The 16981-nt window shown below is 49.8% G+C and overlaps 1 protein-coding gene and 1 non-coding gene across 2 annotated transcripts in view; both read left to right on the top strand.

Annotated features, from left to right (window-relative positions):
- Nucleotides 1-8930, top strand: part of arpc2 (actin related protein 2/3 complex, subunit 2) — a 33418-nt gene extending 24488 nt beyond the window's left edge. Inside the window, exons 7-10 of the mRNA XM_052014846.1 lie at nucleotides 180-306; nucleotides 1853-1953; nucleotides 3937-4037; nucleotides 8528-8930. Of these exons, the coding sequence (XP_051870806.1) occupies nucleotides 180-306; nucleotides 1853-1953; nucleotides 3937-4037; nucleotides 8528-8552 (354 nt within the window). The 3' untranslated portion in view covers nucleotides 8553-8930. The remainder of the gene's footprint in view (nucleotides 1-179; nucleotides 307-1852; nucleotides 1954-3936; nucleotides 4038-8527) is intronic.
- On the top strand, nucleotides 8119-8229 carry LOC127579017 (small nucleolar RNA SNORD89). Its single transcript, XR_007957627.1, has one exon. It is a non-coding gene; the product is annotated as a small nucleolar RNA SNORD89 (small nucleolar RNA).
- Nucleotides 8931-16981: the final 8051 nt, after the last annotated feature.

The raw sequence follows: 16981 nt of genomic DNA on the forward strand, positions 1-16981 counted from the left end.
AGTATAGATGGGTACAACAGGCAGCATGGACAGCAGGGCCTGTCTCTGTGCTGTACAGCTCTTGAGTTTAATAACGGATTCCAGCGTGTTCCCAATGATGTGTGTATTGGTTTATGTTCAGTAATTGGCTCAGAGTTTCTTGCCACAGCTGATGTATTTTGTTCTTGTGCATTTCTAAGGAGTTCAAAGAAGGTCGGAGAGCAAGCCACACCGCGCCCCAGGTGCTGTTCAGCCATCGAGAGCCGCCCCTGGAGCTGAAGGACACTGATGCGGCTGTGGGTGACAACATCGGCTACATCACCTTCGGTAAGTGCCCGCTCCCAGCCTGTCCATTCCCACCGAGCAGCGAATGGTGGGGGCGGTGGGAAGACCTGAGCGAGGGGGAATTAATGATGAGAGATTCAAAGAGAGGACAATTAAATAAATGGGAACAAAAATCAAAGGGAGGATATTCTTTTATTAAATCACTTCCCCAGGGATCCTCGTGCTTCCTAAATTTAGTACCTTTAAATCATATCTCTGGCAAGTACATTGTGGAGACACAGTTATACAGCACGGAAACAGGCCCTTCGGCCCACCTCGTCCATGATGCCCATCCAAGCTAGTCCCATTTGGCCCATATTCCTCTAAACCTTTCCAATCCATGTATCTGTCCAAGTACCTTTTAAATTTTGCTATTGTACCTGCCTCAACCACTTCCTCTGGCAGCTCATTCCACATACCCACCACCCTCTGTGTGAAGAAGTTGCCCCTCAGATTCCTTTTAAATACTTAAACCTGTGCCCTCTAGTTTTTGACTCCCCTTCCCTGGGAAAAAGACTGTGTGCATTCACCCTATCTATACCCCTCATGATTTTATATATTTGTATAAGATAAGATATCTTTACTAGTCACGTGTACATCAAAACGCACAGTGAAATGCATCTTTTGCGTCGAGTGTTCTGGGGGCAGCCCGCAAGTGTCGCCACACTTCCAGCGCCAACATAGCACGCCCACAACTTCCTAACCTATACATCTTTCGAATGTGGGAGGAAACCGGAGCACCCAGAGGAAACTCGCACAGACCCAGGGAGAACGTACAAACTCCTTACAGACAGCGGCCAGAATTGAACCCGGGTCACCGGCACTGTGAAGCGTTACGCTAACCTCTACACTACTGTGCCTGTCCTTAGTCTCCTACACTCCAAGGAATAGAGTCCTATCCTGCCCAACCTCTCCCTATAACTCGGGCCCTTGAGTCCTGGCAATATTCTCATAAATCTTCTTTGCACTTTTTCCAGCTTAATGACATCTTTCTTATAACAGGGTGACCACAACTGTACACAATTCTTCAAGTGCAGTCTCACCAATGTCTTGTACAACTGCAAGATAAGTCCTAACTCCTATACTCAGTGCCCTGACTGATGAGTCCTCTATTCAGTGTTCTCTGAGGTAAAGTAAGTGGCTGGTCCTCTTGTGGAAGTGCTGTGAGTCCAGTGGTCTAAGTCAGCCTTCAGCTGGTTCTGCCCAGTGAAATATTCTCACCCAAAACTAGGCTGGTCTTTTCAAATGTGCAAATCATTCCGAACATTCAAAGCACCTAATAATGTTTTGTGTAACATTCAACACCTTGGGAGTTTGTAAATCTTTAGGTGAGCTTTGAAATAAAAACAAATGTTGAAAACAGTCAGCATCTGTGGAGAGAGAAATGGTTAACGTCTCAAGTCGAAGACCTTTCAGATGAGCTTTGCCTGTTTTGGTTGGTTGGACCGTCTGCTTGTGTTGTGGGCTGACGTCCGGGCTGGGAGCTGTGTTTCCTACCCTCCTCGCTCCAAGCCACATTTAACATTCATCTTTCTTTTTCCTTTACTAGTGCTGTTCCCTCGTCACACCAACCCCAGCACCCGTGATAACACCATCAACCTGATTCACACCTTCAGGGATTACCTGCATTACCACATCAAGTGTTCCAAGGTGAGTGACAGAGCAGCCGTTATGTTCCAGCGTACCCTGGGCCTGGTGTAAATGCTGCTCTCCTCACAGAGTGGAAGGTGTCTCATTTCTGTTTATGACCTGCTGCTTCATTTAGTTGTTAATGCAAACAGGCAGGGTAAGGGGAAATTTAGGAATCTGGAAAGAAGGGACAGGATAACAGTGCACAATAGGAAACTGGTAACGATGAGCAGAGTGAGAAGGGTAAGTGTGTGGACTCGGGAGGGCGGGATGGAAACAAGTCAGAATTAAAGTTACCTGAACTCAGCTTTCATAATAAGGGAGTTGATCTGGTGGCACAAATGAAGGTAATGAGTGTGGTGTGATAAATGTTGTCGTCATGTGCCCAAGGCTGGAAACTGAAATTCCAGGTACTTAAGTGGGTGTGATTCTCGAACATAGAACTGTCCGGCACCGGACAGGCCATTCGGCCCACCATGTTGTGCTGATCTTGATGCCAACTTATACTAAATGTCCTCCTCCTGTGTATCATCCACATCCCTCCATTCCCTTCATATTCATGTGTTTATCTAAAAGCCTCTTAAACTCCACCAAACTGCCTGCTTCCACTCCTGCCCCGGTAACCCATTCCAGGCACCTACCACTCTGCGTAAAAAAAAAAACTTGCCCCTCAGGTTGCCTTTAAACTCTATCCCCCCCCCCCACCACCACCTTAAAAACACATCCTCTGGTGTTTGACATTTCTACCCTGGTGAACAGATTCTGACTGTCTACCCTATTTATGCCTCTTGTAAATACGCTTCCTCTTGACTAAACCTTCCACCTCTCTTGTTAACCACGGTTCCTTCCCCCTACCATCCTTTCCCGGTCTCAGTGGAACAATCCTACCTAGAACCCCATACAAGTGGTCCCTAAACAACCTCCACATTTCTGCAGTGCATTTCCTTGAGAACATCTGTTCCCAATTTACACTTCTCCTGCCTACTACCATTGTAATTTGCTCTCCCCCAATTAAATACTTTCCCATAATGTCTGCTCCTATCCTTGTCCAAAGGTCAGGGAGTTGTGGTCACTATCCCCAAAATGTTCGCCCACTGAGGTCTGTCACCTGACCAGGTTCGGTGCCTAGTACCAGATCCACCATGGCCTCTCTGCTAGTCAGCCTGTCTACAAACTGTGTCAGGAATCCTTCCTGTACACACTGAACAAATTCTGCCCATCTAAACCTTTTGCATTAAGGGAGTGCCAATCAATACTGGGAAAGTTGAAGTAACCCATGAAAACAACCCTGTTATTTTTTGCACCTTTCCAAAATCTGCCTACTTATCTGCTCCTCAGTGACCTGGTGGCTATTTGGGGGCTTATAGACTACTCCCAATAAAGTGATTTCTCCCTTGTGGGAGCTCCCTTGAGGGCTGTGGTGAGCCTGCAACTGCAGTAGTGTCAACGATATCGCTTGTCTCAATGACACAAGTATGTTTATGCGTAAGAAGCAGATCTAAGGACCTTTACTGGGCTTGTATCCATAGTCATACAGCACAGACACAGGCCCTTTGGCCCAACCGGTCCATGCCAACCAAGATGCCCATCTAAGCCAGTCCCATTTGCCCATGTTTGGCCCATATCCCTAAATCTTTCCTATCCATGTACCTATCCAAGTGTCTTTTAAATATTGTCATTGTACCTGCCTCAACCACTTCCTCTGGCAGCTTGTTCTATATACCCACCACCCTTTGCATGAAGAATTTGCCCCTTGGGTGTCAGAGGTCAGGATCGAACCCTGGTCTCTGGAGCTGGGACATACTTTGAGGTTTACAAACTGGGTGCATCCCCGGCCCTGCTTTCTGGAAGCGACGCGTGCGCTGGTCCCACCTCCCCTTCTCCCACCGACCACCCCGTTGTCAGAGGAGAGTGGCTGGTTCCACTCGCCCTGGGAATGGTAACACTGACCCTCCGCGATGGTCCTGTTGGAGGGGAGCTGACGTGTCACCGTGTTGTTGTCAGGCTTACATCCACACCCGCATGAGGGCCAAGACCTCGGACTTCCTCAAGGTGCTGAACCGCGCACGGCCTGAAAGTGAGAAGAAGGAAATGAAGACCATGTCGTAAGTACGGGGAGGGGTGCAGGGGAGGGGCCACAGTTTCACAGTGTGCACCATCTGGATCGCCGGGTTAAAAAATGGGGGAAGAGAGTGCAAGTCATCACTTGGTCCGGCCGTCCAAGGACAAGCCCCTCCAAACCTGGGGTAGTCCGTCTCTTCCCTGCTTTGTTCCTTGTCTGAGGGAGGGTCTGGTCTTTGTGTTCTTTGGTACAGTTAGGCTGCTGAGGGGAACTGAGAGCCTGAGGGAAGAATAATGCAACAGTTCAGAGAAGTAACACGACAGACTGAAAGGGAAGCGGGCTGCAACCCAAATGGTCCATGTCACGGTTCCTGCTTTAATGAGTCAGCCTGTGTTACAAAGGTTGCTGTTTATAAGGCTTTGCGGTAAATTAATTTGCTTTTAGTTAATAGACACCATTGTAGTTAAACTGCTGAATAGTTCTAAAGTCTAGTGATCTGTTAAGTTTGTGCCTTGTCGATAAGTGCTCCCAACCTGCATGTCGCATTAAACTTGGCTGCAACAAGAGTGCAGCGGTTCCTGGATAACTCATGGGGAAGCTGTGAAACTGACTTATCCAACACACGGAGGCTGCAGAAATCCATGAGAGTGGTGTCACCAGCAGACCAACCCACTTCTGGTCAGACATGGGGGTGGCACAGCTCGGAAACAGGCCCTTCAGCCCATTGCATCCCTGCTGACCGTCAATCACCCATCTCCACTCATCCTGTGTTAATTCTCCCCACATTCCCATCAACTCCCCCCAGCTTCTACCCCTCACCCACACACTGGGGGGGGAGCAATTAACCTACTGACCCCGCACATCATTGGGATGTGGGAGGAAACCGGAGTATCCCGGGGGGAAACCCACATGGGTCACAGGGAGGAGGTGCAAACTCCACACACAGAGGACCCTAGGTCGGGATCGAACCTGGAACTGTGAGGCAGTGGCTCTACCCGCTACACCACTCTGCCACCACTGCTCTGTGTGTTGGTGGCCAGATCCAGTCCTTGGGGGCAGTCGGAGCAGGGGATTTGGGTTCAATGCAGCTGGCCATGTGTGTGAAACCAGTGGGGAGCCTGCCATTGTGTTCAGTGGCTCCCCCAGCTGTGGCTAAAGGACCAGGGGTCTGGGCATCAGTGTGCCACGTGCTGAACCTTGCCCATTGGGCTCGTGGGTGGGGAATGGTTCCTGGGGGAGGGGTGCTGGTGGGGATCACCGGTGATTCTCTCAGATCCTTGAGATCGGTGGGTCCTGCTGTCACTGAACCTGAAGCTGGTGGTCACCAGGTGTGTATCTCCCTCCTCGTGCCCACTGAGACACTGAGGACCTGGCACTGCTCAGAGGTCTGACGGGTCCGAGCTCAGGCACAGCCCCTCACCTGGGGCTGAATGTCACTGGGAGATCTCGACGTGAGGGATGGGGTGAGTCGATCATTTTCCTTTGCGCCTGACTCCATCCTGTCGGTTGCTGGAGTATTGTGTGCCCATCCAGACCTTCCCCCAGTGAATTCCCTTCCTTCCCTGTGTGCCTCCCATGAGTATTAGAGCCAGTGGGTGCTGTCCGTCCCCTGCCCCACCACCTCTCCAGGCGTTGATCTCCCCCGACAGGTGTGAGCAGCTGATCAGCTGCCCCACCTGCCTGGACAGTAGCACCTTTTGTCATTTCTGGAACCTTGCCAGCCTCTTTTGCATCTGAATTTATTTGTGCACCAGGACTTCATCAAAAAGCACTTTGTATGTCATTTGAATTCTGCTTTGCATGTCTTCTGTGCTCACTCATGTTGCTCAAAACCAGTTCCACAGGTACCGTACCCCGGTGTTATACAGCGACAGACCCGTCCCCACCGGTACCGTACCCCGGTGTTATACAGCGACAGACCCGTCCCCACCAGTACCATACCCCGGTGTTATACAGCGACAGACCTGTCCCCACCAGTACCGTACCCCGGTGTTATACAGCGACAGACCTGTCCCCACCGGTACCGTACCCCGGTGTTATACAGCGACAGACCCGCCCCCACCAGTACCGTACCCCGGTGTTATACAGTGACAGACCCGCCCCCACCAGGACTTTATGCCACAATTAAGAACACAAGTAATGGAACAGGAGTCTCCTGCTCTGCCACTCAAAAACATTGTGGCTGATCTACCTCTGCCTTTACTACCCTAGTCCCGTATCCAGAGACGTCTGGATATTAGAGGAATCAATCTGTCTCTCTACTGAATGTGATCAATGACTGAGGCTTCGGAGTAGAGAATTGTGAAGGTTCCCCTCCTTAAAACTGACAAAATTTCTCCACGTTTCAGTCCAAAATAGCCCAGTTGTTTTGAAGCAGTGAACCCTGGTTGAGGACTCTTCACCCAGAGAAATCCTCCTCCCTGATCTACTCAAGGCCTTTATAAACTTTGCACAATTCACTGCAGTCATTCTTCTGAACTCTGGAGGCCGAGCTTGCCCAATCTCTCCTCAGGCAGACCGAGGGTGAATCTTTGCTGCACTCCCTCTGACAAGTATTTGCCTAGTTATGGGATGGTTTCCTTTCTGCTGTGGGAGTGTTGCTTTGTGTTTAGCTGCTTTCATCTCTCCTTTGTCCCTAGGTGTTTCCGTGACAGACAGTACTTCAGCTTTTTACAGCAAAGTGCCTTTGGCGATAGTCCAGTCGCCACAGTGCATAGGGAGTGGACAGAGAGCGCAGTGCAGTCCAGGAGAGTCAGGTCTTCTGATAGATACACGCGTGAGTGATCCAGGGAGAGCCAGTAACCAGCTCACCAGTGTAGTGTCTCGCATGGTAGAGAGGTCAGGGTCCCAGCATAGAGATTGTGGTTCCCCACTATGTGTGCCAGAGTGTGTCCCTGCTGCTGTTCTCCAGTGCAGAGCTGCGGAGGAGAGAGAATGAAGATCAGATTTCTTTATTAGTCACATGTACATTGAAACACAGTGAAATGCATCTTTTTTGCATAGTGTTCTGGGGGCAGCCTGCAATTAGATTCCGAGTCACTGCAAAGGAATAAGTTCTCCCCTGTAATTGAGAGCAGGGTCTGCCCTTTACAGTGAAAGCGTCACACTGAATCCCTCCCAAACCATACAACCGGTGGGGTGGAGAGAGGGGCTGTGAACGAAGTCCAGACAACAGGGCCCTTTGAGATGTGGTGCATGTGTTCACGGGCTCTGCTGTTGATCGCAGACTCAGTTTGTCTGTCGGGGACAGGCTGTGTTTTCTGACCGTCTCGCTTGCCAGGGTGTGTTGTGGTCACGTGTGGGCGGGGAACGGGGAGAGTGGCGTGGCTGGGGTTGGTCAGGAGGAGGCGGTCAGTTTTCCTGTATGTCGGGGTGAATGGATCAGGTGTCTGAGGCTGACTCTCCCCTCCTCTCCCACTCCCGGGTGGGTGGGAGTTGGGGCTGTGTCCGACTCGAGGTCCTGCCCCCCCCCCGCCCACAGTCTGTACAGCTCTTGGTTTGGAGCTCTATGGGAGGGGCAGGGGTCTCTCTGCCTGCCCCCCTCTCTGTGCCTGCTTCCCCCAGAGCCTTGGCAGCACGTCCCTCAGTGCCAGCCACACACCTGTTCACTGTCACTGTTGGGTGGTCCGTGATCTCCTCCTCCCCGCCCTGCCCTGTGTGGAGTCAGCCCACCACGTCCTCGTCACTGCGACGCCCGGAATACTCCGTTACCATGGCTCTTGGGGGTCACCCAGACCATGGGGAGGCTGGAACCCAGGGGGAAAGGAGCTGGAAACCAGGTGGGTTGGGGACACGGGGGGTGGAGCCTGTCGCTGGCTCTGTCAAATGACTGCCAGGGTGGAGAATGGGTCATGTACCAGGGGGTTTGGGGAGGGGGTCCCCCCATTGCCTGGGGGGGGTTGGGGAGGGGAGATCCCCCTGTTGCTAGGGTTGGGGTACCCCGTCACCCGGGGGTGGGGGGTGGGAGGGGGAGGTGGTTGGGGAGGGGCTCCCCTGTCGCTGTGTGGGGGGGTGGTTGGGGAGGGGCTCCCCTGTCGCTGTGTGGGGGGGGGGTTGGGGAGGGCTCCCCTGTCGCCGGGGGGGGGGGGGGGGTGGTTGGGGAGGGGGTCCCCCTGTTGTCTGTGCTGTAGGGATGATGACAGTAAAAGGCCGAATTGCAGTGCTGCTGCCAGCAGTTGGTTCTCGGCAAGGGCACAATGACAGGACCCCTTGAAGCGAAGCTGTCTGACCTCAAGCACTGTGAGCGGTGACACTGCGGACCCCCAAAACCCAGCAATGTAGGGGGATCTCTCCACAGATCCCACCCCCTGCACAGTGAAGGGGGACCCTCAATCCCAGCAACCTGCAGTGTTGCCTGGTTTGGGACAGAGAGTGACATTGGGTATCCTGTGTGTGGGAGTGTGTTGTGGTGGGCAGATCACTTGGGGGGGGGAGGAGGTGTCAGTGGTGTGTGAGAGGTGGGGACGGGTGTAAGAGGGCGCAGGGGACGGGACGGGCAGTTGTCCTGTTCTAATTGTCCTGCTCTGTCCACAGGGGGAAGACCTTTACAGCCCGATAATAAAGCCAGCGGCCATTGATCGGTGTGGAGAGCCCGTGAGCCCCTCCTCCCCCCCAACCTCTTCCCCCCCCCCCCCACACACACACAACAGGCACAACCATCGCCGATGTCAGTGGGACCCTTCCCTGTGCATTCCTGGAAATATTTCATTCCCGTGATTATTTCACAAGCTGCCCTTGTATTGATTTTCTGCTTCATGGTGCCCCGGGACCCTTCCAATGGAATAAAAACTCTTTCAGGCGCTGTCTTCTAACATTTTGCTGTTCCTTCCCATGGCCCATAACATCTTGATTCAGTATGTTCCACCCACCCCTGAACTGTGCAGCAGCGCTGGCTGAGACTGTCGCACTTCCAAATCAATAAACTTTTTGTATGTCACACTTGCCTGTCTGCAGTTCATTTTGATCCTGGTTTAGTTTTATTATGTGGGTGAGATTTTTAAAAAAAAACACTCGGTGAGAGGCAATAACACTGCAGATAAAAAGTTTCTTGTTTCAGCAGGAGGGCAGGTAGGGTGCAGATTGAGTTTATTGCCCTGTGCACAAGTACGGTGAAGTACAGGTGCAACGAAAACCTTGTGGCAGCATCACAGGCACGTAGGTACAGGCAACACATCGATCAGAAATTAGACAACACAGTGAAGAGGTTTAAAAAATGTCTGCAAAAATATTAGTACAAAAGAAGAGGTGAGTCTCTGCTTGTTTCACCTTGCAGGGTTGGAATTTGGAAGTGGGAGCTTTAAAAAGAGGTGAGTCTCTGTGCATGTGTTTCTGAGTTTCACCTTGCAAGAGTCTAAACGAGGCACATTTGCAAATTGTTACCAGTTGATTGGCTTATTAACAGCAGCAAATAAAGGGAAGGCAGGTATAAGCAGAGCGGCCATTGTGTGAGTGGGCTGGTGTTAGAGTGGGGACTGGGGCTTTGGTTCAAGAGGCTTCGGTGAGAAGAGGTGAAGGTAAGTCTCTGGTAAGTTGCTTTCTTTGTTTGCTTTGGTGTTCCCATTACTACCAGGACCAGAGTAGTGAGAATTGCTCCAGGGTCAGTGGTGTGTTCAGCTTGTGAGATGTGGGAGTTCTGGGAGACCTCTAGTCTCCCTGATAGCTACATCTGCACGAGGTGCATCCAGCTGCAGCTCCTTACAGACAGTGTTAGGGAACTGGAGCTGCAGCTGGATGACCTTTGGCTCCTGCAGCATGAAGAGTACTTAGAGAAGAGCTACAGGGAGGCAGTCACTCCAAGGCTGCAGGAGGCAGCTAGCTGGGTGACTGTCAGAAGGATGGAGAATAGGTAGGTAGTGCAGAGTACCCATGTGGTATACCGCTTTGGACACTGTTGGGGAGACGACCTGCCGGGGAAAGCTGCAGTGACCAGGTCTCTGGCACTGAGCCTGGTCGTGTGGTGCAGAAGGGAAGGGGGGAGAAGGGGAGGGTGGTAGTAACAGGGGATTCCATAGTAAGGGGGGCAGACAGGAGATTCTGTGGATGTGAAAGAGGCTCCCGGATGGTGTGTTGCCTCCCTGGTGCCAGGGTCAGGGACGTCTCGGATCGGGTCCACAGCATTCTGAAGGGGGAGGGTGAACAGCCAGAGGTCATGGTACATATTGGTACCAGTGACAGGTGGGAAAAGAGACGAGGTCCTGAAGAGGGAATATAGGGAGCTAGGTAGGAACCCCAAGGCCTTCTACATGTATGTAAAGAATAGGAGGATAACTAGAGTGAGGGTAGGACCGATCAGGGATTAAAAGAGGAAACATGTACCTGGAGTTGGAAGAGGTAGGGGAGGTCCTTAATGAACACTTTGCTTCAATATTTACCAGTGAGAGAGACCTTAACGATTGTGAGGATGGTGTACAACAGGCTGATACGCTAGTACATGTCGACGTGAGGAAAGAGGGTGTGCTGAAACTTCTGAAAAGCATCAGGATAGATAAGTCACCGGGGCCAGACGGGATAAATCCGAGGTTATTACGGGAAGTGAGGGCAGAGATTGCTGTGCCTTTGGCAATGATCTTTGCATCCTCACTGGCCACAGGAGTAGTGCCAGATGATTGGAGGGTAGCAAACATTGTTCCTTTGTTTAAGAAAGGGAGTAGGGATAACCCTGGGAATTACAGACCAGTGAGTCTTACTTCAGTGGTGGGCAAATTACTGGAGAAGATTCTTAGAGACAGGATTTATGGGCATTTGGAGAAGCATAGGCTGATTAGGGACAGTCAGCATGGCTTTGAGGGGCAGGTCGTGCCTCACGAACCTGATTGAATTCTTTGAGGATGTGACACAGCACATTGATGAAGGTAGAGCAGTGGATGTGGTGTACATGGATTTTAGTAAGGCGTTTGATAAGGTTCCTCATGGAAGGCTCATTCAGAAAGTCAGGAGACATGGGATCCAGGAAGACTTGGCTGTGTGGATTCAGAATTGGCCTTCCCATAGAAGACAAAGGGTGGTTGTAGATGGAGTGTATTCTGCCTGGAGGTCGGTGACCAGTGGTATTCTGCAGGATCTGTTCTGGGACCCCTGCTCTTTGTGATTTTTATAAATGATTTGGATGAGGATCTGGAAGGGTGGGTTAGTAAGTCTGCTGATGATACAAAGGTTGGTGGTGGTGTGGATAGTGTAGAAGGTTGCTGTAGGTTACAACAGGATATTGATAGAATGCAGACCCGGGCTGAGAAGTGGCAGATGGATTTCAACCTGCATAAGTATGATGTGATACATTTTGGGAGATCAAATTTGAAGGCAGAATACAAGGTTAATGGCAGGACTCTTAGCAGTATGGAGGAACAGAGGGATCTTGGTGTCCACATCCATAGATCCCTCAAGGTTGTCGCGCATGTTGATAGGGTTGTTAAGAAGGTATATGGTGTGTTGGCCTTCATTAGTCGGGGTATTGAGTTCAAGAGCCTTGAGGTAATGTTGCAGCTCTGTAGAACTCTGGTTAGACTACACTTGGAGTATTGTGTTCAGTTCTGATCACCTCATTATTGGAAGGATGTGGAAGCTTTAGAAAGGGTGATTTACCAGGATGCTGCCTGGATTGGAGAGCGTGTCTTATGAGGATAGGTTGAGTGAGGCTTTTCTCTTTGGAGGAGGAGGAGGATGAGAGGTGACTTGATAGAGGTGTACAAGATGATAAGAGGCATAGATCGAGTGGACAGTCAGAGACTTTTTCCTAGGGCGACAATGGCTAACACAAGGGTGCATCATTTTAATGTGATTGGAGGAAGATATAAGGGGGATGTCTGGGGTAAGTTTTTTTTCACAAAGAGTGATGGGTGCATGGAACGTGCTGCCGGCAGAGGTTGTGGGGACAGATACATTAGAAATATTTAAGAGACACTTGATAGGCACATGAATGATAGAGAAATGGGGGTGGGGGGCTATGTGGGAGGGAAGGGTTAGATAGATCTTGGAGCAGGATAAAATGTTGGCACAACATTGTGGGCTGAAGGGCCTGTACTGTGCTGTAGTGTTCGATGTTCTAAAAGGCACAATCAGAGATGAGCCAACAGCAGTGCAAGTAGTAATCCGTAGTGTTCTGTTGCTGAGGTAGGTAGGGTTAGGGTTGTGCAGGTCTGTTCAAGAACCTGATGGTTGTAGGGAAGTGGCGGTTCCTGAACCTGGTGGTGTGGGAGTACCTTAAACAATCTGCTGGAAGAACTCAGCGGGTCGAGCAGCATCTGTGGGGGAATTGTCTGCAATTCCATCCCCCCCCACAGATGCTGCTTGACCCACTGAGTTCTGCCCACAGATTGTCAAACTAAATCTGGGTTTGTTTTGAGGCACTTGATCTCAGACTGTGTGGCACCTTCTGATTGGGGTGTTGTACCTGCACTCCTGCATAGTGAGGTGCAGACCAGTAATGCAATCAGACAGGACCTGCTCGGGAACCGAGGGCAACTGTCAGGCCATTTCTAATAATCGTACATCAGAGCAGGTTCAGGTGGCTGGCCGTGAAGCCGAGGGCAGGGTTTGTGGGTGGGAAATCTGGCTGCAGCCTTTGTCCACTGTGTCACAGACAGAGCTTTCTGCGTGTACAACACAAGATGGGGAATCAAAGATTGATGAAGCTACAAGAGACTGCAGATGGTGAGATCTGGAGCAAGACACAAGCTGGAAAAACTCAGCAGGTCAGGCAGCATCTGTGGAGGGAACAGTCAACATTTTGGGTCAAGGCCCAACGAAATATTCACATTCTCTTATGACGGAAATAGAGCTCATTCGGCCCATTGAGGGAATGCCAGCTCACAGCAGTCTCATTCTGTTTTCCCCACTAATTTTCTCTGCAGAAGATTCTTCCCCCCCACATGCCCATTAATTCTATCACTCAGCTACACTGGGGGCAGTTTACAGCAGCCAATTAACATTCCCACCCACCCATCTTTGGGACGTGGCAGGAAACCAGTGCACCTGGTCCCACACAGTCAGGGAGAACGTGCCCGAGGTCAGGATTGAACCTGGGTCTCTGGAGTTGTGAGACAGTGGCCCCACCACTGCTGCCCATTCAACGGTGTGATTGTAATTGGTTTATTATTATACAATGAAAAACTTTGTGTGCCATAGAAACAGATGATTCCATACATCAGTACATGGAGACAGTACAACCGGAAAACAATAACAGAATGCAGAGTGAAGTGTCACAGTTACAGAGAAGGTGCAGTGCAGACAGACAATAAGGTGCAAGGGCCACGATGAGGTAGACTATGAGGTCAAGAGTCCATCTTTATCGTGCCAGAGCCTTATTGAGTTCAAGAGCCTTATAGAAGCTGCCCTTGAGCCTGGTATTGCATGTTTTTGGGCTTTTGTAGCTTCTTCCGATGGGAGGGGGGAGAAGAGAGAATGTCCGGGGTGGGTGGGGTCTTTGATTATGCTGGCTGCTTTACTGAGACAGCGGGGCTTTACCGAGGCAGCGGGAACTGTGGAGAAAGGCTGGTTTCTGTGATAGGCTGGGCTGTGTTCACAACTCTCTGCAGTTTCTTGCAGTCTCGGGCAGATCAGTTGCCGTACCAAGCCATGATGCATCCAGATAGGATGCTTTCTATGGTGCATCTGTAAAAATTGGCAAGCGTCCTCAGGGACATGCCAAATTTCCTTAGCCTTCTGAAGAAGTAGAGCTTTCTTGGCCATAGCATCCGCGTGATTGGAACAGGACAGGCTACTGGTGAGACTACAGTCAAGGCCAGTTCTGTTCTGTCAAGCATTGAGAGGAAGTGTGAATTTATCAGTGAGCATCACTTCATTTGTGAATTTATACAAAGCTGTCTTCATTGTTAGTTCCAACTAACTGAGCGAGATCAGAGCTGGAGGAATTAGGAAGCAACAGCCCCTCCAGCCATGACCTGCTGATTAGGTTCTAACCTCAGCTCTGTGTTCCTGTCCAGCCAGCTGATGTTCCACCCCTTGCATATCAAATACCAACCTAACTCTGCCTTAAAAGTATGCAAATATTATGTTTCTGTGGAGATTTGGGAATGTTCCAACAACTCGCCACCCTAGAACAGACAACAGTACATCACAGGAACAGGCCCTTAGGCCCACAGTATTGTGCCAAACTAATCGAACCAGTAAGTTCAAGTTACTTTATTGTCATTCACCCATATTGGTGTTGGTTTATTATTGTCACTTGTACCGAGGTACAGTGGAAAGCTTGTCTTACAAACCGATCGTACAGGTCAATTCATTACACAGTGCAGTTACATCAAGTTAGTACAGAGTGCATTGAGGTAGTACAGGTAAAAACAGTAACAGTACAGAGTAAAATGTCACAGCTACAGAGAAAGTGCAGTGCAATAAGGTGCAAGGTCACAACAAGGTAGATCGTGAGGTCATAGTCCATCTCATCATATAAGGGAACCGTTCAATAGTCTTATCACAGTGGGGTAGAAGCTGTCCTTAAGTCTGGTGGTAGGTGCCCTCAGGCTCCTGTATCTTCTAACCGATGGAAGAGAAGAGAGAATGTCCTGGGTGGGTGGGGTCTTTGATTATGCTGGCTGCTTCACCAAGACAGCGAGAGGTAAAGACAGAGTCCAAGGAGGGGAGGCTGGTGTCCATGATGCGCTGGGCTGTGTCCACAACTCTCTGCAGTTTCTTGCGGTCCTGGGCAGAGCAGTTGCCGTACCAAGCTGTGATGCATCCAGATAGGATGCTTTCTATGGTGCATTGGTAAAAGTTGGTGAAAGTTAAAGGGGACAAACCAAATTTCTTTAGCCTCCTGAGGAAGTAGAGGCACTGGAGAGCTTTCTTGGCCATGGCATCTAGGTGATTTGACTAGGACAGGCTGTTGGTGATGTTCACTCCCGGGAACTTGAAGCTCTCAACCCTCTCGACCTCAGCACCATTGATGTAAACAGGTACATGTACACCACCCCCTTTCCTGAAGTCAATAACCAGCTCTTGTATTAATGCTATATGCTATATAACATTACTGGATTAATGACATATGCTGTAAAAACACATGGAGGAACGAAATGTCATTTCCCCCAGACTCACACAACAGAGGACATACATAGAACAGAAGACATACAATAAACACAGACAAAAAAATTGTGCAACTACAAATAGTGCAAAAAACGGTATATACAGAATACAAATTGAGTGCAGGGTTAGTGCAAAACCAAGTTGGATGAAGAAAATACAGAACTCAGTGTGTTGCACTAATTGTATAAACATGGTCAGCAGTGGCCAAAGTTCTTATACGCTGTTGTGCAAAGCAGGGCTTTTGTCTGAAACTGTCTCCAGGGTATTCAGGAGCCTGACAGCCTCGGGGAAAAAGCCTAACTAAACTTCTCCCTACACAATGTCCATCTCCTCTGCACATTCATGTGACCATCTAAGAGCCTTTTAAACCCCTCTATTGTATCTGCCTCCACCACCACCCCGGCAGCACATTCCAGGCCCCCACCACTCTATGTGTAAAAAAAACTTACAGTTACCCGCACGTCTCCTCTGGAAAAAAAACTGCTAGTTTCTAAAATGGATGACCATTATTTTTAATCAATGATGCCTTGTATAGATTCTGCTACAAAAATAAAAATCCTCTCCACGTCCACACTGTCAAGACTCTCTAGTCCCCTCTCAGTTCTAAATTCCAGTGGATACAAGCCTGGCCTACCTAACCCTCTCCATGCAACAACCTACTTATGCCAGGTATTAGTCTAGTTAATCTCTGAACTGCTTCCAACATAATAACATTCTTGAATACTCATCATTTATATAAACAGTTTGGATGAGAATCCACACACAAGGGACTGCAGACGCTGGAAATCTGGACCAACACACAAAATGCTGGAGGAACTCAGCGGGTCGGGCAGCATCTGTGGAGGGAGATGGACAGTCGACATTTTGGGTCGAGACCCTTCATCAGGACTGGAAAGAGGGGAGAGAGCCGGTATGAAGTGTTGAGGGGAAGGGGTGGAGCAAGAGCTGGCGGGTGATACATAGCACAGGTGATAGGGTGATAGGTAGATGAGAATGTTCAGGGCATGGTTAGTAAGTTTACAGATGGTGCTAAAATAGGCGGTGTCATTGACAGTGAAGGAGGTTGCCAAAAATCACGAAGGGATCTTGATCAGCTGGGTAAGTGGGCCGAGGAACGGCAAATGGTGGTCAGTTCAGATAGGTGCAGGGTGCTGCACTTTGAGAAGTCAAACCAGGGCAGGACTTTCACAGTGAACGGTAGGGCCCTGGGGAGTGTTGTAGAACAGAGGGACCTAGGAATACAAGTACACGGTTCCCTGAAAATGGTGATGCACGTAGAAAACAGAGGTGGAAATGGTAGAAAAGAAAACAGAATGCAGAATATCATGTCACAGTTCCAGAGAGAGTGCAGTGCAGGTAGACAGTAATGTGCAAGGGCCACAACAAAGTAGATTGGGAGATCAAGAGTTCATCTCTTAGCCCATGAAAGGTCCATTCAAGAGTTTGGTAGCAGCAGGATACAAGCTGTCCTTGAGCCTGGTGGTACGTATTCTCAGGCTTTTGAATCTTCTGCCTGACAGGAGGGGGGAGAAGAGAGAATGTCCAGGGCGGGAGCGGTCCCTGATTATGTTGGCTGCTCTCCCAAGGCAGCAGGAAGTGTAGACAACATCAATGGGAGGGGAGGTTGGTTTGCGTGATGGGTTGGGCTGTGTCCACAACTCATGTATAGTTTTGGTTACCCTGTTACAGAAGAGATGTAGTTAAGCTGAAAAAAAAATGAAGATTTACGAGAATGTTGCCAGGACTCAAGGACCTGAGCTATAGGGAGAGGTTAGGCAGGCTTGGAGTGCAGGTTACTGAGGGGTGACTCTGAGGAAGTGTATAAAACCATGAGGGGCATAGACGGGATGAATGCACATAGTCTTTTCCCAGGGAAAGGGAATCAAAAACTAGAGGATGTAGGTTTAAGATGAGAGGGGTAAGATTGAAAAGGGACCTGAGGGGCAACCTCTT

The sequence above is a fragment of the Pristis pectinata genome, chromosome 1 (genome assembly GCF_009764475.1).
Source record: "Pristis pectinata isolate sPriPec2 chromosome 1, sPriPec2.1.pri, whole genome shotgun sequence".
NCBI lineage: Eukaryota > Metazoa > Chordata > Chondrichthyes > Rhinopristiformes > Pristidae > Pristis > Pristis pectinata.